We start from the raw sequence: 25,332 nt of genomic DNA, 5'->3' as shown, positions 1-25,332 counted from the left end.
ATGATTATTAGGGCTGTTTTTTTTATTAAAGGAGATGGTAAGGAGTCTGTTCAGGGAGAATAAGAATACCCTTAGAAATTGAGCTTGATACTTTAACATATTTTAATTAAAAAATTAATTTTTTTAAAGTTCAAGAATGGGGGCACCTGCGTGGCTCAGTCTTAAGAGGCTGTCGCTTGATTTCATATCAGGTCATGATCTCACTGTCCTGGGATTGAGCCTTACATCAGGCTCCTTGCTCAGCAAGCAATCTGCTTAAGGATTCTCTCTCCCTCTGCCCCTTCTCCCTGCTAGCTTGAGCATGCACACACTCTCTCTCTCTTTCTAATAAAAAAAAAAAGTTCAAGAATGAACTACATACAACTTATACCTCACAATGCTTTTAGTCATCCAATGACAACAACCCAAATGATTTTCACATGTATGGTCAAGGTAGAGAAACTATAAACAGATCTCAGATATTAATTTTGCTACTACCTCTCCCTTGATTTATTTTTTTCCAAGATTTATCTATTTATTAGAGAGAGAGTGGGGGAGGCAGAGGGAGAGGGAGAGAGAATCTCAAGCAGACTCCCAGCTGAGTGCAGAGCCCTACTCAGGGCTCAATCTCTTGACAGTGAGATCATGACCTGAGCTGAAATCAAGAGTCGGTCACTTAACTGACTGAGCCACCCAGGTGCTCCTGCCTTTCCCCTTGATTTAAATGTGAAGGTGCAAAATTCTCTTCCAGTGAAGGTCCAGAGGATCCAAATTAGCTTTTCCTCCCACCCTGTATTTAGCTAACTCCTTACCCACTACACTTCCAAGCACTACTTTTGCTATAGTAACTCATAAATCTATGCAATTTATGCATATAAATATTTTCATATTCAATAATTTGATTTGATTCAATAATTGATTCATAATCAATATTTTCTATTCACCTGCATATACCTGAGCTTTTTTATAGCAATATCAGCTTTCCCAACTAACTACAGCTAAGGCAAATGTTTCATCTCCTGAATATCACTGGCTGAGGGTAAAACTTGGTGCCGTTCTTACAGTCCCTAGAAAGCAGATAGGGTTAGAAATGATACTTACATAAAAAAACAAAAACAAAAAACAAAAAACCTGCAAACATGCACATTGAAGCTGCTAATATGAGTAAATTGCTTGATACTTTTCAAAACATGGTATTCAAATTCAAAATCTATAATAAATTGTTAGTGAAAAATAATACAAGCAAATATTGAACACTCATTGGGAGGTAGGGAAGAAGAATCCTCTTTCACTGCTGGTAGGTGTGTAGACTGGTGCAATCATCTGAAGAGCATTATGGTAATAGCATGGAACGTGTGCAAATACCTAACCTGTGTACATCCTAGAGAAACTCTTATCACACACAGTCTGTTTTCTATTGCTGTGTAACAAATTACTCAAAACTGAGTGACTTAAAACAACATTTATTATCTCATAGTTTCTGTGAGTCAATAATTCAGTAACATATAGAAAGCAGTTCCATTGCTATACACTAATAACGAGCTATCAAACAAAAATGAAAAAAATAATCCCATTTACAATTGCATCAAAAATAATAAAATACCTAGGAATAAATTTGACAAAGGTGAAAGACCTGGAAACCAAATACTATAAGTACTGATGAAAGACACAAATAAATGCAAAGATATTCCGTGATCATGGATTGGAAGAATTAATATTGTTAAAACGTCCATAGTATCCAAAGCAATCTACAGATTCAGTCAGTCCTTGTCAAAATACCAATGGCATTTTTCACAGAAATAGAACAAACAATCTTAAAATGTGTTTGGAAGCACCAGGACCTGGAATAGTCAAAGCAAAATCTTGAGCGAGAAGAACAGAGCTGAAGGCATCATCACGTTTCTGGATTTCAAAGTATAATCCAAAGTGATGGTAATCAAAATAGTATAGTACTGGCACAAAAACAGATCAGTGTAATTGACTAGAGGACCCAAAAATAAACCCATGCATATATGGTCAATTAATCTATGACCAAGGAGGCAAGAATACACAATGGGGAAAAGACAGTCTCTTCAATACATGGGTTGGGAAAACTAGACAACTACATGCAAAAGAATGAAAGTGGACCATTATCTTATGCCACATACAAAAATAAATTCAAAATGGATTAAAGACTTGAATAGAAGACCTGAAACCATAAAACTCCTAGAAGAAAACATAGTAAGCTCTTTGACATCAATCTTAGCAATATTTTATTGGACCAGTCTCCTCAGGCAAGGGCAACAAAAGCTAAAATAAACACATGGGATTCCATCAAATAAAAAACTTTTGCATAGTGAAGGAAATCACTAACAAAACAAAAAGGCAACCTACTGCATGGGAGAAGATATCTGCAAGTCATACATCCAGAAAGGGGTTAATATCCAAAATATATGAAGAATTCACACAACGTACTATTAAAAAAAATTAAAAACAGGGAGAGGATTTGAATAGACATTTTCCCAAAGAAGACATTACAGATGGCCAATGTGAAAGCTACGTGAAAAGGTGTTCAACATCACTTATCATCAGGGAAATGCAAATCAAAGTAACAGTGAGATATTACCTGGCAGTGGTTAGATTGGCTATTAGACAAAATAACAAGTATTGGCTAGGATGTGGAGAAAAGGGAACCCTTGTATACTGTTGGGAATATAAACTGGTGCAGCCACTATGGAAAGCAGTATGGAGGTTCCTCAAAAAACTAAAACCCACCACATGATCCAGCAATTCCACTGCTGGGTACTTATCTGAAGAAAACAAAAACACCAACTTGAAAAGATATATGCACCCCTATGTTCACTGTAACAATAGCCAAGATATGGAAGCAACCTAAATGTCCGTCAACAGATGAATGGATAAAGAAGATAAGGTGTTGTATACACATACACACAAATATTACTTAGCCATAAAAAAGAATGAAATCTTGCCATTTGTGACATTAGAAAGTATTATGGTAAGAGAAGTCAGGCAGAGACAAATACTGTATGATTTCACTTTTATGTGGAAAAAAAACAAAAGAGAAACAGATTCATAGATACAGTAACCAGAGGAGAGAGGGGTTGGGGGGGCTGAAATAAGTGAAGGGGATCAAGAGGTACTACTTCCAGTTATAAAATAAAGTCATGGGGATGTAGTGTACAGCATAGGGAATATAGTCAATAATATTGTAATAACTTTGTATGGTAGCAGATAGCAGCTACATTTATCGTGCAAATCATTTCATACTGTATAAAAATGGCAAATCACTATGATGTGCACTTGACACTAATATGTCAACTATCCTTCAATTAAAAAAAATGAAAAACAAAACAGCTCAGGAGTGGCTTAGCTGGGTAGTTTTGGCTCAAGATCTTTCATGAAATTGTAGTCCAGATGTGGCTGGGGCTCCAGTCAACTGGATGACTGAATGTTTAACTTGGGCTGTAGGATCCACTTCTAAGATGCTGCAGTCATGTGGTTTACAAGTTGGTGCCAGCTATTGGCCGTTCCAGAGGGCTGCTAGTGTCCTCATAACATAATTGGGTTTACCCAGAGCAAATGATCCAAGAAAACAAGGTGGAAGCAGAAATGTATTTTATGACCTAATCTGGGAATTCATAGGCTATCACTCTGCCATATTATGTTGGTCACACAGGCTAACCCTGATACAATGTGTAAAAGGATTATACAAGGGCACACATACCAGAAAACAAAGACCATTTGGAAACATCTTGGATATGTATGACAACATTCACTGCAGTATTATTTGCAATGACGAGAAATTGCAAGCAACTTAGATTTTTGTTTTTTTTTTTTTAAGGTTTATTTATTCATTTGAGAGTGAGTGAGCAGGAGTGAGCAGGGGGGAGGGGCACAGGGAGAGGAAGAGAATTCCCAAGGAGCCGCCCTGCTGAGCGCAGAGCCTGACCTGAGGCCTGATCCCAGGACCCTGAGATCATGACCTTAGCCAAAATCGAGAGTCAAATGCTTGAGGCGCTTGGGTGGCTCAAGTTGTTAAGCGTCTGCCTTCGGCTCAGGCCCTGATCCCAGGGTCCTGGGATCGGCCCCGCATCGGGCCCCGCATCGGGCTCCCTGCTCCGCGGGAAGCCTGCTTCTCCCTCTCCCATTCCCCCTGCTCGTGTTCCCTCTCTCGCTGTGTCTTTCTCTGTCAAATAAATAAAATCTTAAAAAAAAGTCTCTTACTGTTTGTCTAAAAAAAAAAAAGTCAAATGCTTAACTGACTGAGCCACCCAGGTGCCCCTTAGGTTTTCATTCTTAAGAGAAATTTGAAAGTAAAATGTGGTATGTGCCTGTGATGTAATACCTCGCAGCAAACAAAAGTAATGAACCAGATTTACATATTATTTTTTTCAACTCAAAAGAAAAATTTATAGCATAATGCAACGACAAAGTTAAAAAAAAACACCATTTTTCACGCTATTTGTAAAGATACACATGTTGCTAAATATATAAAAGGTTAACTGGAAAGATATATTAAAAATATTTGTATGTGGGGGGAGGGAAATTGAAGAGTTGCTGAGTGAAGAAGTAAAAAAACAAAAGAAGGGCTTTACAAGAATAATGTGAAGAATGTGACATGACTTGAGGAGAGGAGTTACCCCAATTTTATTTGGCTGAGGCTTAAAAAATATTTTTTTTTCTCTTTCAGGTCGAGTAGTAGTATAGCCCACGCAGGTTAAGAGATCTCACTGGGGCAAATTTCCCAGGAGATAAGGTTCTACTAGTTCCCCAGTGCTGTGTTCTTTTATGAGTCATATTCCTGTGGAAGGAAAATTTTGATTCTCTTAAAAATACCTCCTTTGTCCCCTTATTGGAATGAAATTCTTTTAACAGAACACAAACTTCTTTCATTACTCAAATGGAGGTATTTAAGATACAAATAACCTTGAGAGAGGTAGCCTACAAAAAAAAAATTTACAGGAGTAAATGATTGATACCAGATTTCCTTGAGGATGTTTTTACTGGGAGGCTAAATGAAGAGGATTTTAAATTTCTTCAAAGGCGATGAGGATGGAGGTATAGAAAAGAGAAGGAGCACAAAAGGGGTACATAAGGTACTAAGGACAGGTTAGAGCCTTCATAACTTAAAATTAGTACTTTTACCAAATTTCATTTTGGGGTTGAAACAAGAAAAAGGGATCACCTTGCATTTATGTAAGTTAGTTCTTATGAGTTCAAGGTATACCCATAGATAACTTTTCACTTAATTTTCACTACGGTTATCAATTAAATAAATATTAAATTACTCTCTACATACTGTTTCAAACTGATGATTATTTTTTGTGTTTAATAGTAGTGCACTGTTTGGTTATTCTGGTTGGTTACTACTTGAGTGATAACCTAACTCTAATCAGGAGGGCAAGCTAGTGTTTTATAATTTACAGAGCAATTGAAACTAAAATGGAGAAGGTTCAGGTTAAAGCCTAGTTTATTTTTTTTTTTAAAGCCCAGTTTATCTTAAGTATGTTGTGTTTACTTGTAATTGTGTGACAGCAGAGGGTTAGGAAAACTTCTTATATTTGAAGAGAACAGTGATACTGGTTTATTGAAGATATACCCAACTCAGGGCACTGTGATTGCAAGATGCATTCACATAAAAAATGATTCACAAATGTATAGTAACAATTGTTACCTAGATCAGTTGCCCTTTTCTGATCATGCCCACATCTTGAACAGCTACCCCTGTTGAGTAACAATGAAGACGCTGGTCTAAAGGGGCCCATATTGACCAAGCTTTCCTTTTTTCAGAGATATCTTATTTATTTTTAAAAGAAAATTATCACTCTTCAAAAATTGTGCTTTGTGTGTTTAAGTATTTTATTTCTCATTTATGAACTCCTCAGACACCAGACATATTATTATCAAGCTGCTTATATACCATCTAATATAAATTAATGTAAGCATGTATCATCCCTAAGGCACAATACCCCCATGAAGGAGACTCCCCATGGAGCATCCGGTATATCTATAAACACAAAAACCCAGACACTTTATTCACAGCACCACCTTGTTCTTTTCTTCACATGGTCTTTTTGATTATGCACAAGCCCCTTGAGGCATAAGTGCAATATTTGGTTAACAGAAATTGACATATTTACATAATAACAGCTGATTTTCATATCAGTCTCTACAAACAATCTAGAAATTTTGGAAAATACTTGGTGGCTTCGAAGCATTTTAAAGTTAGGAACATTTTCTTCAAAACTTTTCTATTCTCTCTTCACTATTAAAAAGCCATTCTCTAAGGACATCATCTAAGGACCACTTCTCCACTAGTCTATAAGCTGCACGAAGGGCCTGTGTCTGTCTTGTTCACCAATGATTCCTCAGAGCCCAGCAAGGCATCAAATCCTATTTCATGAATGCTTGAATTTGTAGCTCATGACTTATTAGACTAATTTATATGATCAATTTTTCTTGTTGACTACTGACAATTGGTTACATGTCTACCAATAGAGACATTTCTTGTATCAGAACAAGACTTTTAAAATGTATTCTAATATTTTCATATTGAAAATGTGAAAACAACAACAAAATGTGGTCCAAAGAGCCTCAGGCGCTAATGAAAGGCACAACACTTGACTTAAAACCACCCTCCTCCACCCAGCCCAATGTTCGTTGAACTACACAGTCTGCCGTTCCTCCTTTAGAATTTTGTAAAAATCAAATTGAAATTAACTATCTTTTTGAAAAGAATATATATTCAGGCTCATTAATAAAAACTAAAAAACTAGTTTGTAAAAGTCTTTTATTGTATCCGTGCCACACATAGTAGTGAAAAATAACACTCCTAAAAAAAAGAATGCTACCTTTTCCACAACATTTGATTTTAAATAAAACTTCAAGTACTCTTACATAGGTACAAAAAAAATTCTGATCTATTTGCCTCCAACAGGCCACCACAACACACAGTAGATAAAACACAGTGGTTACAAATGTCTTTTAAATTTATTTCTGAGGCAAGGCAAATGGGAAGGAAATGTTTCTATGAAAAAATACTGTGTGTGTAGGAAATTGTCACAATTTTATTCCACATGGATACAAATGATTATACTTTAATTTAGGCCCTGGTGGCTTAAAATTATATAACAAAATAGAAAAATGGAAAACTAATATCCCCTACACCCTGTTTCAAAGGCAGGCACTACCAAGATCAAGGAGACGCCACAGTGTTGGTAGAGGATAATTACTGTACAAGCTGTAGAGCTAGAATTACCTTCAGACTAAAATAAAATGCTACAGTCCTTCTAAGGCATAAACAATAATGTCTCCAAACAATATATACACATAATACATATTTAAAACAAGACTTAATATAAACAATAATGAACAGTATATACATGTCAATTTTTCTTCACCGTCTTGAAATACAATTTAACTACACAAGTGATGCAGCAACATATATATATATATATATGTATATATATATAAATGTACTTGTAACTCTACAGTAAAGTTTATTTTTGGTGCTTTTATAGCACATCAGTGTAAACAGTTTAACTTGGCTTTGTTTTATATTTTAAAACATTCCTTGTTGTATTTTCAAGATTTAAAGCAATTTTCTAGTTCTTCCTTTTCACAGAAAACGAAGATTCTGGATGTGGTTTAATCATAAATAATTCATAAAATTAAATACATTCACTAAAAAATAAACTACAAAGTAAAAAAATGAAAAATAGATATTTATTGAGAGGGAAAGGAGAACCATTTCCCACATTAGAGCTCTGGTGTTGAATATTCAGTGCGATTTGATACATTTTAATTGCTATTGCACTATAACACCCTTTCCTTTGAAAATTCTTTGGGTGTGCTTCCCTGTTCTACCTAAATTAGCTGATAAATCACACAAACCAATAACCGAGGGCCTTGGTTGTTGTAGGAGTGAAGCCTTTAAAAATGGTATCATTCTTCTGATACTTTTTTTTTTGTGATACTTATTTTAAGGAAAAAAAGTCATTATGTATGTGCCTTGCACATTTATGTAAATACAGTTCACACTGCTGGTCTCATTTGTCCTTGTTTAAAAGGAAAAAAAAAGATTATTATAACTTCAGCTCACTTTGAAAATATCTGTCCACTTTTTTTCAAAATACTTCCTCATACTGTGGCCAGCTCTGCCTATATCAGAATCATCTTCATTAAATGTTTCACAGTTGTCAAAAACAAGCCTGACATCTACAGCAAAGGTTTCAAGGTTTGGATATCTGAAAGAAAACACATGATTTAGAGGTTGTTTTTATAGGGTGGCTTTGTTTTATAAACAAATGAAGAGGTAATAAAAGGTAAAATGAAAAAGTAAAACTGAAAGAAAAAAGATTAGGATAACTACATTTAAACGGATATAGAACATATTATACTCTCTTATAGATGAACATTTAAAAAATTGCATGTGTTCTGAACCATGTAGGATTTAAAAAGATTAAATGGAAAAAAACCACATTTCTCTGAGGATCAAGATACAGTTCAACTAACTAGCAATTTGTCCACATCCAATTTCCTGTTTGACCTGTGCATAGTGTGCTGTCCCAGGACTCAGCCCACTTAACTGGTTTATTAGTTCCTCTGACCAGTTGTGGTACCCTATCATCCACATTCAAAACTATTTAGTTGCAGTAGAAATAATGGAAACGCATCCTGTGCACTATGAACATTACACTTGCCCTGTAGCTTTTATATACATCCCAGGATATACTGCTTTGTGTTAAATCTTCCCCCCTTCCCATTTCTGTTCTTTTCTCTTCGGATGTGTTCTTTTGCTCAAGCACTAGAGTATGATAATCCAAAACAGGCAAAAAATTTAAAAAAATGTGCTATCCCTTTATCAGAGATAACATCATGAAGACCTGCTTTTCCATAAGAAGCACTGTGGCTTCAGTGCTTTTTTAGTGGGATAAGCCCTATCATCTTTCTCTGTAGAAACATGGCAAAGGGAACAGAAAGGTGAATGAATCTACCTCAACTCACTGGTAAGAAAGGAGTGGTTTGTTTCAAGCCAACCCAAGCCAAAGCAATACATTTTGAAAGAGAGCTTTTGGAAATTTAAATTTAAATTAATTCTAGCTTATGGTAAGCTAAGTACTAAAATAATTTACATATTAGAAATACTCTTGAAGTACACACTGAAGCTCTGAGACCTGGTAAAAGCGGAATTATTTTTTTGATGGGATACCTTGTATAGTCTTCCACACCTTCTCACTTCCCTCTGCTATGTGCAATAATAAAATAACATTTCTCTATCTGTAATGAACTCACAAAATTAAGTCAGACCTGATGTAACCTCACCCATTTTCCTGTTCTTCTGGGAATTATTATTATTTTCTAATGAGGGGAAATTCGCATAACATAAAGTTACCCATTTTAAGGTGGATAATTCAGTGGCATTTAGTGCATTCCCAACATTTACTATTACCACCTCTATCTACTTGCAAAACACTGCCGTTGCCCCAAAAGGAAACCCTGTATCCATTAAGCAGTTGCTTCCCATTCTTCCCGAACCCGTCCCTGGCAACCACTAACTGGTCTTTCTCTATGGATTTGCCTATTCTGAAAGTTTGATGTAAATGGAATCATACAGCATGTGTGGGAATAATTTTTATAAAATACTTAAAAGTTACTTTGAGAAATATTTATCTCTTGAGACTGTTCCTTACTATAAGAAAAGGTTAATGATTAATGCTGGGGAGACTAAAATCCAGGACAGAATTCTAGGTGAGACAAATACTATTCCCACAGTTGATGGAACCCAGAAAGATTCATTAAAGCAAGTACTTCCTCCCCTCTTTTTGATAAATTTCTAGTTTAAACATTTGAAATACTGTTTATGAGTTTTGGTTCCAATTTATTAGTTTGGGTTTAATCAAACAACTTGAAGTTAGAGGAGCTTGAACTTACTAAATTTTGCTTCCCACAGAACTGGCATCACAAACAAGATTATATAGAACTGCTTCCCTCTTTCTGCTTGCCTCTGCAGTGACTTCCTCCATTCACCAGGACTCAATCTCAAAAGGGAACACCAATGTTTGGTAATGTCTAAGTTCTGTGTTAGTGTTCATTTTGGGGATTTTGAGGTTTGTTTGTTTTATTTTATGTTCAGTTAGCCACATTATAGTATATCATTAGTTTTTGATGTAGTGTTCAATGATTCATTAGTTGGGTATAACACCCAGTGCTCATCACAACACACTGAGGTTTAGATTCATCTTCTATACAGGAACTGGAGACACATGTAAAGCCTTTCTGTGTAAGTCTTTGTCCTGGCCATGTTGATTTTAAGTCCATTATGCTACCCACCTAAACATCTGATTATTTTGATAGAAAAAGCAAAAGAACTAGTTCATATCTAGACAGGAGCTACTGCTTTTTGGTTCACATTAGAACCAATAGTTTTAATGGTTTTAAATGTTTTCTGAATTTGGGCAGGTCCCTTCCGTAAGTTTTAAAAAAATAAAACAAAACAGACAATCTTTTGAAACATGTGAGAAGGACACTGATCATTATGAGTTAAGTTCTACTCAACTCTTGTAAATTGAATGTAAATTATGGAGCACAGTGATTTTCACCAGAAGAACATTCAGGAGGAACTGAATAACATACTGCTTTATAATGGTAATCATAACAACAACAATAATAATGTAATTAAAATCTACTTTAAAGATATTCTTTCAATGTAAAGTTCCTTCTTTCTCCATATTTTTTGTGACTTTGCCTAAAGTTATGGTCACAAGATCCATCAGGCTAAACCAGTAATAAGGAATAAGAGGAGCTGGGGAGAATGAAGAAGAGAACACATATAGCTCACAGCTCCTGGCCATTCACATGTGGAATGCTTTTGTGTAGGCTTATTTTGTAAGTGAACAGCCTCATTTTGGGGGCTCCAAAATGGGCCACTGTTTAGAACCAAGTAAATTCCATTAACAGCTGCTACTCTGGTAGGAGTTTGAGGTGGTCTAACAAATATTAACTGTGGCCAGGAAGTCACTTTATTCTTTAGGTAGGATCACAAAGAGAATATGGTAGAGAGGAGCAAATAATAGTTTTCTCCCACATTTAATAAATACATTCTTAGTATTCTCCCACAACCCATAATAAAACTTTTAATATTTAAAAAATTAAGTTTTAATTTAATTTAATTTAAAATTTCCAGTGAGCTTTTATCTCTACATTGTAATGATCTGAAAATATTACAGTCAATTTTTGTTAAATCCACATGAGATATTATCAATATTCCACTGATGTACAATATAAGCTCCACCTTATGTTATTTACTTACTTTGGGAGGCTTCCCTGTTATTTTTCTTTACCTCTCAGGCTGGGTTTGGTTGGCCTTCCAATGTCAAAGGCAGCTTTATCACACTGCTTTTTAATTGTTTAAACAATTTTAATGGACTTGTCTTCCATACCGTACTACCGTAACCAAACACACAAACACACACAGACACACACACACAAACACGCGCGCGCGCGCGCGCGCCCTCTCTCCAAAGGCAGAGATTTTTGCCTCACTAGAAAAGTACCCAGCAGATATTAGGCATTCAATAAATATTGAACTGAAATTATTTACTTACTGTCCACTACTTAATTTCTCTCTAATTGTGGAAAAATCCATAGGCTTCTTAATAACTTTCTTATAACCAGGAACAAGTTTCAAGTTTACAGGAAGTAGAAAAGGCCATGCATCCTCATGAGTTTCCATTTCAGTAAGGATCATACTAAAAATATAATGTTTGAAATCAGTATCTATGCTTTAGAATTATCAATTTTTATTAAAAACTTAGTTTTTATAATCTTTCAAGTAAAAGCAATGCAAATTAATTTATTCTAAAAGATGAATATATTTATTTATACTATAGACTTTACATTTTCCTATTTATATAAATTGTCAAAAAGTCACCTTTGATATAGAAAATTTCTAAACAAATAAAATGAAATGTTATAAATATATTGTACATGCAAACTGAAATAGTACCTGCAAAGAGCAAGGTCTTTGGAGTCATCTCTTTTAGGTTTCTTAACAGAAGTAAAACTTTCCTGTTTTGATAAGTTAACAGAAGTGTTTTCCTCCATTTTTCTTTTTTTCAGGTCTTTGTTTCCTCTTTTTAGTGAACTATTTGTAGATGCAGAGTCTTCATCTTCAGTATCCCCTGTTAAAGTTACTTTCTTGCCTTTCTTTGACTCATTAGTCTTTTTTCCTTTGACGTGAAGTTTTTTGATTTTTAGAGTTTGACCACTTGCCTTAATTTAAAAAAAAGTAAATGAGGTATAAGAAAATAACCATCTGCAGACCTATTATTTTAAATTATTAAAGTCTGACAGGACAAACAAAAGGAATTTTATCTCTGATCTACAAGGTTGATAATTTTATTTTTAAGAGAGATCTATGAATTTGATCTCCCATAATACAAGGTTAAAACCTAATAAAGCATGAAAATCTATCTTAAGAACTCCTAAAACTTGAAGATGCTGATCTCATGGTAATCCATCTTTGGTACTACAGAATTTAGCAGTATTCCTTTAGTCTAGGTCACTAACCAAATGAGTTTAAAGGTACAAAAGGACTATCTTTTAGAACACAATTAAGAACAAAGGTGAAAATAACAAACAATACAGAGCTTATTAATAAGACAATTGAAGACGTAATTAAAAAACTAAGCCAAAACATGAAAAATAGCTCACAAAGTGTCAAATAAAGAAAAAGTCCCTTATAAGTGATTAAATCTGCTGGAAATTTATATATATTTGTTTATTTTTGGATAAAGGAAAAAAAGCATTTGCTATAAAAAGAGAGTTCCACTAAATTGTGGTTCCCAGGTGTGAACAAAGCAATGGTGAAAAATCAGAGAGAGAGAGAGAGAGAGAGAGAGGAAAAACAATGTCTGTTTTTGAGGAAAGCAATAAAGACACAGTATAAAAGATCATATTTAAAGGATTATGAATTCTAGCTATGGCTCTGTCAGTAACTAGCTATGGAATTTATACAAATATATCTGTGAGGCCCTATCTTCTCATCTGTAAAATAAGAAAGATAAGCCACACAACTGGTAAGGTCATTCTAGCTCTAAAGTTACATGGAAAAAAAAAAAATCTCTGTGTAGCCTTATGCAATGTAACTACAGCTTGCAGTCAGCACACTGATAGAACAATGAGCTCTCCTCCCCCATTCAAAAACAGGGAAATAAAATCTGTATTTTGAGAGTTAAAAGTTATAATAAATATAATAGACCATAGAAGAGAGATATGCAGAGTCAGATATCCAGTCTAGTCACAATCTAAAGTTGGCTGTATTCTTGAAATAAATTTGCTGAAAACATTTCTTTGGAGTACTTCATAATAATTTCTTTGAGGATTTCATGAACTTTTCTAGTAATATTTTTAAATAATTGCCCGTAAGCAATTAAAATTATTTAGTTCTCTATTGGGAGGCTAAAAGTATAGTTAAGGAGAAATTTTAATTGCCTGAAATAATAAGACAAAATATAAATCTAATACCTTCCCCATATCGTATCAAAGAATCACTACCCCTTGTCACTAACTAAAATAATATGTTTACTAAGTCTCTTTTCCATTTAGTTTATTAATTTTTATTCATGAATATCTGATATTCTGAGTTTTCATATTACACTAAGCTTTTATCACTCTCAAATCATAAAAAAAAGAGAAAGAGAATGCTTAACATAATGAAAAAGTCCATTTAATGAAGATTAAATTAAGTTGGATTACTTAAGAAGAACAAAATTTCATGAATAAGGGGCCAAAACTTCTAGTTCTTTATGTGAACTACATTATTACTTGGGATCATTTTCTAACAAACTCATAACTACGGTAGAAAAACATGAAATTTAAATTACAGAATCAAAAAAACTTTGTTTCAAAAAGACAATGAAGTTTATACATTTCTTTACTAAGTAATGTTTATCAGTTTGCCTCATTATACTGTACACATACCCACACTTTTTTTCATAAAGACTTTATTTGTTAAGTAATCTCTACATGCACCGTGGGGCTCAAACTCAACCCCGAGATCAAGAGTCACATGCTCCACTGACTGAGCCAGCCAGGCGCCCCCACAGAAACATACTTTTCAAAAGCAAGCTTGTATATAGTTAGTTACTCTGTTACCTGATTTACTTTGTTCTGGGACAAAGATGCCCCACTCCCTACCCTTTTTCTCTATCTTGTTATAACCCAAATTCAAAGAGGAACTTCAGTATGTCTAAGGAAGAACCTATCAGATTACACATACAAGGGCACATTTCTGTTGTTTGTATATATTTATATATCAGAAGTTTGTGACTTGGTGGCTTACAGGCTGTAAACAGCCCACAGAATGTGTTGCTGCTTGGCTCATATAATGCTCGTAAAAAGTCTTGAGTTTGTGCCAATACTAAACATTTTGGAGGATATGCATAAAATCCATAATCTTGAAATACTGGTAGATCCTGGAACATTGGGCCCACATGTCTACCTGACAACAACTGGCTGGAGTTGAGTAATGACTGTTATATTTAAATTGGGGCATGACTTTCCTATTTGCCACAGTTCCAACTCTTTTGTGTTATTTGCCTGACTTTTACTGGTATTGGAGTTTGAAACCTCATGTGTGTGTGTCTATGATGTGTATAAATATGTGTATGTATATTTACATATATATATGTGTGCATCTATACACATATACACGTCTTTTTGATTCTATGATCCTATGAGATATACATAAAACAAATCTATAAATTTAATAAATATACAAAAATATAACAAAGTGCATGTATATATATATTGGCATGTACATACATATACACAGAATAAAAATACAGTATGTGCATAAAGAGCCATTTGAGAGCAAGACAGTATAAATACTTACAAAAACTGAATTAACTGGAAAGATAGTTTAAAAACATTAACTTTAAAAATCTTTATATATCAAAATCAAATGTTTAATATTTTTTATTGCTATAAGACACATAACATCTAATTCACTACCTTTAAAAAAACAAGGAGCAGAGGCTTAGAAATCTGCACTACATAGAAGCACTTGAATTAGATCATAGATCGTACATCTCCTAGTCCACTCCTTGAATGACAGATAGCCAAAATTCTAACTTAAGCAAATTTACTGAAAACAAAACCTCCTATAGTCTACCAGATGATAACTCAAGAAGTAGCATACCAATTTGTTAGTAATTAATAAAGCATTAGAGGAAATTTCTATAACTTGACAGTTAAGAAGCTAAAAGATAATTTATCTACAACCAGTGAAAATTATTACTGAATTACACTAGATATGACAAAATAATCAAGTAATGAAAAATTAGAAGTGATTATTAGTGAATATAATGCCATGTGGGACTCTCTGCTATTTTATAAAATATAAATACATTATAAAAATAAAAATATATAAAATATATAAAAATAAATAATAGAAATCAAATATAATAAAGTATTAATATACATGTAACAGAACTTTAAAGTCATAAAAACTCTTAGACACATGACCATATTTGATCTTCAAAAATCTCTATAAATTAGGGGTGCCTGGGTGGCTCAGTCAGTTGAGCATCCAACTCTTGATTTCAGCTCAGGTCATGATCTCAGGGTCGTGGGATGGAGTCCCACGTTAGGCTCCGTGCTCAGCTGGGAGCCTGCTTAAGATTCTCTTTCTCCCTCAGCCCCTCCCCCTGCTTACGCGTGCGTGTGTGTGTGCGTGTGTGTGTGTGCACGCTTTCTGTCAAACAAACAAACAAACAAACAAACAAATACCTCTATGAATTAGGTACTACCCCATTCTATGGATAACCCTGAAGCTAAGAAAGTGCTCCAATGTTAGGGATCAGGGAGGTAAGAAAAACCAGCAAAGGGACTAAAAAAGAGCAAAGGCAGGAAGACAACCAGGTAAGTATGGAATCCTAGAAGTCAAGTGGAAACAGGGTTTCAAGGAAAGGGAGTGCTCCACTCTATCAAATATACCTAATAGGATAGATGAGGCCTAAGCACTGATCACTGAATTAAGGAATGTGTAAGTTATTTGTGGTCATGATAAGAGCAATTTTGGAGGAGCTATGGAGGTGAAAATCTGACTGGAATGAGTTCAAGAGTGATTTGGAGGAGGAAAATCACAGAACCAGAACAGAAAACTTTTCATGAGTTCTTCTGTAAAGGGAAGGGAAGAAATGGGGTAAGTGAATCAAGGAAGAAGTGAGCCCAGAAGAGGGTTTTTGTTTATTTAGTTCTCTCAAGATGGAAGGAATAGTAGCATGTTAGTGGGCTGATGAGAACCCAGGGGAGAAGGAAACATAGATGGTGCAGGAGAAGAGAGAACTGTTGGAATCATACTCCTAAGAAGGTGAGAGGGGGTTGGTTCTGAGGCATACCTTGGGGAACTGAGTATGTCAGAGCCACTAGCAGTTCACGGCAACAGGAGAGAAGGTAGAGTATGTGAGCACAGACACAGGAAGAATGGTGCATGTGGTGGCAAATTCTTGTAATATTTTCTTCTGGTGGCTTCTATTTTCACAGGGAAATGGGAGTAAGGTCATCAGCTGACAATAAGGATGGAGGAGACAGAGTTGGAGGTAAATCATCAGGCACCATTAAAGGCCTTCTTAGTGCCTCGAATTTAAAGGGCTGGGTGTTTTCTCCAACCACATTCAGATATAAAAATATAGGTGCAGGGAAGTCAAGAGTTGGATTAATCAGAATGATGGTCTTCCCAAGTGAGAGAGAGGCAAAGGGGATAAAGGTGGATGCAATGGTTATGATAATGAAGTGCTGACATATTACAAGCAAGGTTAGGAGAAAGAGAGGACATGAGAGGGGAGAGGGACAGCGAGAAGGTCTTCGGATAAATGGACCGGAGGTCAAGGAATTGTTGGAGTTTGAGTGTGAAAGAGGGTAGACTGAAAAGAAAGGAGGCAGTGAATGGATGGATGTTTAGAATTTAGTTCATGGAGAGATGGCAGCTACTGGTAATGATTAATGGTAGTTATTGGCCAAGAGATTAAACATGGAAGGGAGTGACTGAGTTAGCAAACACCTAACAAAGACTCTGGCCCTCAACACATGCTGAGCCTTTCACATTTCTTACTTCCTAATTCTATTACCATATTATCAATCCGTTATGAGTGTCCACAGGTTTCTAATTTAAATGTGACCAGAAAGTGACTTAAAAAACAATGCCTATTACCATCTGACCTAGCAATTTAACTCCTAGGTATATACCCAAGATGAGTGAAAACACTTATTCATACAAAAACTTATATATGAATGTTTCACAGCAGCATCATTCATAATAGCCAAAATATGGAAACAACCCAAATGTCTATCAACTGAAGAACGGATAAACAAATAACGGAATATCATTTGACTATAAAAAGGAAGTACTCATACATGCTAGAACATGAATGAACCCTGAAAATATTGTGCTAAGTGAAAGAAGTCAGACACAAAAGGCAGCATATTATATGATTCGATTTATTGTTTTTATTTTTTATTTTTTAAAAGATTTTATTTATTTATTTGACAGAGAGACAGCGAGAGCAGGAACACAAGCAGGGGGAGTGGGAGAAGGAAAAGCAGGCTTCCCGTGGAGCAGGGAGCCCGATGTGGGACTCGATCCCAGGACCCTGGGATCATGACCCGAGCCAAAGGCAGACGCTTAAGCAACTGAGCCACCCAGGTGCCCTATATGATTCGATTTATATGTAATGACCAGAATAGGCAAATCCATTGAGACAGAAAGTAGAATAATGGTTGCCAAAGGCTAAGGGGAGATGGGGAATGGGGAGTGACTGATAATGGGTACAAAGATTCTTTGTTGGGGTCATGAAAAATTTGTTGTGGAATTAAATAGTGGTGATGGTTGTACAACTTTGTGAATATTGTAAAACCACTGAGTTGTGCACTTTAAAACGGTGATTTTTTATGGCCTATGAATTATATCTTTAAAAAATCCCCATACAGCTCTGCATTTTGATCTGGCAACTGAACGGGTTAGTGTTAGGTCAGTCTCACCTTAGCAATGCAAGCGGGACAGAACCAGTCCCCATCTGGTATAGTGGTAATCTTGGGCCTATGGCAGTACGTGTGACAGCCTTTGTCACAGCCATCACAAAGGAGAAGCAGTTCTTCATTATCTCCCTTTCGACAGATCTGGCAGTACTATAATACATGAGAAATCATTTAAAATTAGCTCTCTGCTGTGAAGAATAGTTATTGGGATATTAAACACACCATAATTCCTAATTTATATTAGTAACAAACATTCCGCTTGCTAACAAGTATACAGTAGCCATACACATCTATGTATCTCTCATTACACAGATATGGACCACATGACGGGTGAGCAGTTCAGTTGGGGTAAATGCACATTTCAGGTACACTGCAAAGAACAAAGCTAGAGGTTGAATGCCTGCACACACTTCAGAAGCATGTACACATTAACATATGAAATCATTAACGTGACATTAGAGCACATAAAGCAATGAGTAGCTTTAATACATGGTGTTTTAATTTTTTAATGTATTTCATCTTTTGCTTATCTTAGCATCCTCATGATATCCTGAGAAAGAAATAAGTAAGAGTTAGAGTAATTTTTAAGATCAAAATTAGGAAACTTCTATTAGTATCAAAATTATACATAACAGTAAAAAGATGACCCTATATTTTGGTTAAATTATCCATCTCTTTTTTGAGATTGATTAAAAAAATGTGTCCAAACCAAGAAACTTTGGAATTCAACCCAAATCAAACATGTGTCACAAGTGCAGAAAATGGATCCTACAAAATGATTTCTAAAGAGAAAAAAAAAAACAAAACCTGGTAACAATAAACCAAATCAAATAATTTAATTGGTCATAACTTATTTTGTAGAACTAAAAATAAAATTATTTCTTCTCTGTGAAAAAGTTTCTAATACCATTAAGAACTTTAAAATCTGTAAGGAGATTTCCCCCCCATGCACATATATTCTGTATAACCAGTTTCACAAAGGGAAAGAAGCAAAGTTAGAAAAGAAAAACTTTCAAGAAAGCTTTAAAAAATGGTCAATACTAACCCTGTGTTTTGACATTTAGCTTATACTGTCACAGCAGAAAATGTCTTGTAATCAGTATTTTGAAAAATAAAAACATTTCAACTGTAAGTCACTTATACAAAATTGAAAGTTATATATTTATACTCTTAAAAACAAAACAGCTTAACTGTTCAAACTTAATTTTTAAAACTTTCAATACAACATTAAATCTTAATCTGGGAAAGTCTAAAATAGTCTTATATAACTCAATATGCACATCAATGACAGCTTAAAAATCTTATCGAAATGGCAGATACACACTATTCAGCTTAAATATCTATCAAGTATATGTAATATGCATAATACTAGAATTGTCATGTGTGCTAAGAGCAAAAGCAGCAGAGTTTACCATCCCAACAGTAAGTATTTTATGACCTTTCCAAATACCACATAACTAAATACCTTAATGGTATTATTTCTCCAAACTTAAGTTATATCTTTAAAACTTCTATTGGAAAAATATTGAGAAATAACATTTAGAAAGTAATAATTAAATCCCTATGACAAAAAAGGTTAAAAATCAGTTTCATGAACATTAAGTAAATTCTATTTTTTATAACAAATACCTAGAAATACTATAAAGTCTCTCTGACATCTCACATTTATGGTTTAAAAATAAAAATCTTTCCTGATACTTAATAAAAAAGGGTGGCAGGTATCAAGCTCATAACACTTTGGAAAAGTCACAGCAATAGCTCATAACATGTTAGAGCAAATATAGAGCATAAAACAGTGGCTGTTGCCTATGCTTAACATTAACAACAATATAAAGCATACTGTGGGCAGAGAATTATCTGGCAGAGAATTATGCAAATTATGACGGCTCCTTTCCATGATAAGCCTGGTCTCTGGCAAAGAGGGTATTTCTATAGGTACTGAGTACTTTAACATTTTGTTAGGACTTGTTATGAGGATTATTCTAGGCACTATTACATTTCTCGTTAAAGGTTAAAAAGTGCTCATTAAACTTTGAATATGAAACTATGCCTTCTTTTCAAGATAGTTTCACAGCAAATAATGTATGATTAAATATTAAAAAATGAGGACTATAAGAAATGGAGTTAAATAATGATAAGTGTATATTAATAACATGAAAAAGACTTATGAATTTGCCAGAAATGAAATAAAGCTTTTGACTGCAGAAAGTAAGTATACTAATTATAAAGGCAGATTTTGGGACAAACTTTGGGTTTCTATATACAGGTTATAACAAATCTGACCATATCATGATGATTATTTTGGTGTGTATGAGGAAAAGAACTGTTCCAATTTCATTTTGATGTAGAATTCAATCTCTTTTGATCATTACAGTCTAGATTTCACCAAATATATTTCTCCAAGGTGATTTTAAAACTGGTTTTAATAATAAGTTTTAGAAGAAAAATTCTTTTTACCTGGTAAAAATGCTACCAGATGAACAGAACTTGCCTTCAATCTTATGGTAAACTGTAATGTGGATTGGAAAAGACCTAAATTTGAGCAGATTGTGAAAACTGCAGATTCATTATTCCATGGATATTTTATATGAAGAAGGGAAAAACCACAGAAGAAACCAAAGTTATTTTTAAGAATGAATAAGGTGTTGAGTAGTCTAAACTTAGAGGTAAAAATAAAGGAAAGAATGTTAAATTATTTAAGGATCACTTCTTTTCTTTGGGGAATGACTATTTTAAGTAAGGAATTTTACTATTAGTCATTCACAAAAACAAATCTCAAATGTTTGGATTTTATAGCTAATCTATAATTCAAAAGCAAATGTCAAAGTAATTCATAAAAGTTCCCATATAATAAATATTTCTGTATCTGATATAAGCGGCAAGAGGGACATGAACATGTTTAAAATGAGCATCTCTCTGGAAGATATATGGACTATAGCTTTCATTTTGAATATACAGTATTTGGTGCCTGGTACCAGGTAGAGGCCACTACACGATGATAACTACTTGGGCTTGAGCAAAGAAGGTGAAAAACCAGTTTTAATTGTTAGAAGAAAAAAAAAAAAAAGACCTACTCTTCATGTCAGCTACTTCCGATGCCGTATACATGCTATCAAGTGCACAAACTAATAGCTCTCTGTTTATTTTGTATTTACTTATCTAAGTATTTCTTAACATTACAGAAAAAAAAAGAAAATTGATAGAAATATAAAGACATTTTAAGAATGCAGTGAATGTAGCAGATAATGTTAGCAACTGGAATGTTTACAAGAGTGAAAGGGTCTGCAAAACATTTAGATGAATATCTATTATGTTAACAGAATATAGAAAACAACTTCAATCAGGGTTATAAACAATATTCAGTGGAATGAGAATCAAGATTTTTAAAAAGAAGAGATAACATTTGGTAGTTTCCGTCAAAAAGCTCAAAATAAGGAGAAAAGTATCAAACTGATACAGTATTTAAGAATCAAATTGTCAAGTAAAGCATACATTATTTTGACAATAAGTAATGTATTAATCAAGAAAGATTTAGAGGTTGGGAAAAACAGGACAAAGTAAATTAGTTATAGTATTTCTTAAATGAAAACACTTACAACTTTCATAATTGATTTTTCCCATGCTATTGATTTCTGTAACTGCTGAATGCACAGAGCTACCTGTGCAGCACTGCGAGCTTCTGATAATGCCCTTCTCCATACCCTGAGCCCTGGAGCAATATCCTCTTCAATTCTGCATTGAAATATAGAAAAATTAAGTAGGTCATATCCACATTTATGGTTACTGAATGTGAAACAATCATCACACTGAAAGCCAAGCAATGACAAAAACATGGAACAGCCAATAAGAATAAGGTTTAAGCAACTAAATTTGATGTAGTGCACAGACCGTGGCTACGTGCCTCAAAGCTTAGTCACAACCAGGTAAATGTAAGATCACTTTGCAGGATTATCAACGCACATAACAAAAAAAAATGTTTTTACAAAGCACCATGCAAATAGCATGATCCATATGGATCACAGACATACAAGAGGATACATAGATAACAGGCAATAGAAAATAGGCTCCAATTAGCAAAGAAGCACAATAATTTTTCAAGTTAATCTCAATAACCTACCCGTCACCATCACCACTAATGGATGGTGCAGGAGCAGGGACAGTAACTGTGCCCACATTATCCAGTTTGATCTGAATGGTGGTACTTAAGGGGCTCTTCAGATACCTTCTCTCAATGTTCCGCTCCAAATCAGCCAGCCTGGTTACAGCTATATCTAGGGGGTTGTCACTCTTCCGTTCTAATGCATGTGCACTGCTTTCTTCTTCGCCAGTAAATTCTCCATCATGCTCCTTGCACAATTTAGAAAATGACTTATGTTCAAAATATACCAAGTCCTCCCTTTCTGATGCAGGCTCTGGACACATCCAACCCTATATATCAAGAGAATAATGTTATTATGGTTTTCTCTTAAAATGCCTGATGGGTGAATTACCTGTACTTAAAATAGAGCAGCAGACCAGCAGATCTCAAGGATCTTTACTGAAAGTTTTTACCTTGTGTTTCCTAATGCTAGGTAGAAACAAGAACAGAAAATTAAAAGAAACAGTTGTAAGAAAAGTTTGAAGAAGAAAGTTTAATACCTTTGATATCATGAAAGGTATAATGAAAATTAGCAAAGTATTCTGAAGGACTTGAGGATAAATAAATATTTATTCACTTCATGGGACCACTTAAATGGAAAACTCTCGGTAGTCCTGAACTTGGTTCTTCCTTTCCACTTTCACTCCTTCTACCACTCTTCTGTACTTACCATTTTTTCCTTCAGCCACAGGAGCTTTGCCTAAGCTGTTATATTTGTCTGTATGGCTTTTTCCCTGTTCCTCTTCACCTACTTAACTCTACTCATCCTGTAGCTCTCATGTTAAAATTTACTTCCTTAGGGACTCCTTCCTTGACCTCCTTTGGGAGGTTAAATCTCCCTGTTACAGGCTCTCATAGAACCACATAATACTCCATAGCCTTGTGTAATTTTACACTGCTATGATTATTTGATTAACATTTTTCTACCTCTAAATTCCATAAGGGCCATGTCTGCTTTTAGCCATTTTATCTCCAGCAGAGTAGGGCAAACAGATGGCACTCAGTATATATGTGTTGATTGAATAAATAAATAATCCTACAACTCAGCTTGCTTCTATCAATCCTCTAGCTCCAAATCCTTCAAAGACTCCCTACTATTTATCAAAGTCCCTATTTTTACCATGACATTCAAGTACCTCAATCTACCTTTCTCACGTGTTCCCATTTATGTAGCCTACACTGCAGTCAAACTCCATGACTTGCCATTCCACTGATATGTTCTGAGCCCCCTGATCCTGGTGCTCCACTCGTGCTGTTCGCTTTTTCTAGTATGGCATTCCCTGTTCTCTGACCGTCAAAACCTTCATCATCTTCTCAAATTCCATCTTGACTTCTCCACGAGATCTTCCCTGATCTTTCTCATATCTCCCCACCAGAACTCATGTATTCTTTTTCAAAATTCATGCATAACTCTGTACTCGTCTGTGATGAGTTACTACATTCTACAGAGATGTACATGTCTTATCTCCCTATCATATGGCAAGCTTTCTGAGGGCAGAAACCACCTTGTATCCAATTTTGTGATGTCCACTGCCTAATGTGGAATAGGTACTTAGTAAATAAGAAACAAAATGACCATTATGTTTTTTATTAAATCTCTTTAGCGATAATTATTTTGTCTTCTATATTGGGATCAATTCTTTCTTATTAACTCAGTAGAACATTTATATTTAGGACGTAAGTATGAAATTATAAGTAGTATGCATAAGTGCATTAGGTACAAGTCATATCCAATGGCCTCATTCTTTACAGTTTGAAAAGGATACTACATACCACTTAAAAATATTCCACTTAGCTACTGAGAACACAGCCAAAAACATCTAAGCAGCCGGTTATGTGATAAGGTCATTGCAACAAAATTTGAGTATATCTCCAGGAAAATGTTTCAGGCCCATGCTCTGACTTTATGCATAACTAGAAAAGCGTGATGATATCCTTTTCCAACCAACAGCCAGTCAGAATTGGCAAGTCAGATGGGGAGGGGGGTTGGAGGAAAATAGGGCTCGTAGAACCATACAAATCTAAACCAGCAAATAGTAACAACTGACCATGAGAGAAAACAGACTATAAAAAGCAGATGTCGTAGTTTAAAAATCAAAGCACACTGGGATCATTTACCGGAGGGACAAAACCTCTTCACATTTCCTGAGGGAATCATTATCTAATCATTGGTCTTCATACTGAAGATACTGTGTCACCAAGATAATTTCAATCAAACTCATTATTCCCAATTTAAGAAGGCAGTGTAATACATAAGTGATCCAACAAACATGTTAAAAAATTATAGCACTAAATGGAATAATTCTCATTTCTCCAGAAAATAAACTTGTGTAGAAGAGTTCACTTGTTGAAGATGCCAGATAAATGAGGCATTTTTATATTGTATTATAGTACCAGGAAAAAGATTCATATAGTTGCCTAGCAAATGATAAACTTCCCAAAGTTGGCAATTATGTTTGTAGCAAGAAAGGGATATTTTATTAGCTCTGGGAAATTATATTTTTTGGAAATTCCTGAAAATTTCCAAATGCCAGCATTAAAGTAATTTTGAAGAAATATTTTAATCATTGGATAGGATAGCATTATAGCATAAGTTTCTAATTCTGGATAAAATCTGGATAAAATGTGAAATATCAAATCAAATTACATGGAAACTACATTTTCTAATAAACCTTTTCAGGTGTCTGTCTCATGCTTATTTACTATCAATCCATTTATTCTCAGTGATGTCACCTTATTATCAATTGAGAAGATCTTTATACTCCTCTTTACAAAACCAAAAAGTCTTGCACAAAGGTAAAGCTTTCCTTCCTTTTGCCTTTCCATTGGAAGCCAGTTTTGATCATTGTTTGTGACGATGGTAATGCCCAGTAGATAAATACATAAATTAAAACTTTATATATACACGTAGGGTGTGTGTGTGAGTGTGCATATCATAATATAACACATATTCAGATATATCTATATTCTCCAATTTAAAATTATATAGAGTGAAAGTCTGACATACAACATGGCTTGTATAGAGGTGCTTCCTGGACCTACATGAAACACAGTAGTAGGAGTTTAATAGAGCATTATATTATCATGGGTAAAACTGTGAAACTCTGCTTGCAGTGAAGAACTGCATACCAGAAATGACAGTTTTGATTGTCATTAAGGAGGCAGCAAGATTTAGT

General features: G+C 34.7%; 1 protein-coding gene across 25 annotated transcripts in view; it reads right to left on the bottom strand.

Moving 5' to 3' along the window:
• Positions 1 to 5,820: 5,820 nt before the first annotated feature.
• BAZ2B (bromodomain adjacent to zinc finger domain 2B) overlaps positions 5,821 to 25,332 on the bottom strand; it is a 311,231-nt gene continuing 291,719 nt past the window's right edge. For 20 of the 25 annotated variants that reach the window (XM_073883542.1, XM_025855507.2, XM_025855516.2 and 17 more), the window contains 6 exons: positions 22,136 to 22,446; positions 21,615 to 21,750; positions 18,022 to 18,168; positions 11,987 to 12,252; positions 11,586 to 11,729; positions 5,821 to 8,225 (listed from right to left, as the gene is read on the bottom strand). In XM_073883542.1, coding sequence (XP_073739643.1) covers positions 8,072 to 8,225; positions 11,586 to 11,729; positions 11,987 to 12,252; positions 18,022 to 18,168; positions 21,615 to 21,750; positions 22,136 to 22,446 — 1,158 coding nt within the window. In that variant the 3' untranslated portion in view covers positions 5,821 to 8,071. The remainder of the gene's footprint in view (positions 8,226 to 11,585; positions 11,730 to 11,986; positions 12,253 to 18,021; positions 18,169 to 21,614; positions 21,751 to 22,135; positions 22,447 to 25,332) is intronic. The other 5 variants (XM_073883563.1, XM_073883600.1, XM_073883608.1 and 2 more) reach the window with 1 other exon arrangement.

The sequence above is a fragment of the Callorhinus ursinus genome, unplaced genomic scaffold (genome assembly GCF_003265705.2).
Source record: "Callorhinus ursinus isolate GAN/ISIS: 27379988/994484 unplaced genomic scaffold, GSC_fseal_2.0 scaffold2, whole genome shotgun sequence".
In the NCBI taxonomy this organism is placed as follows: domain Eukaryota; kingdom Metazoa; phylum Chordata; class Mammalia; order Carnivora; family Otariidae; genus Callorhinus; species Callorhinus ursinus.
Note: the sequence above shows the minus strand (reverse complement) of the source record. Positions and strands in the feature narration are given on the sequence as shown.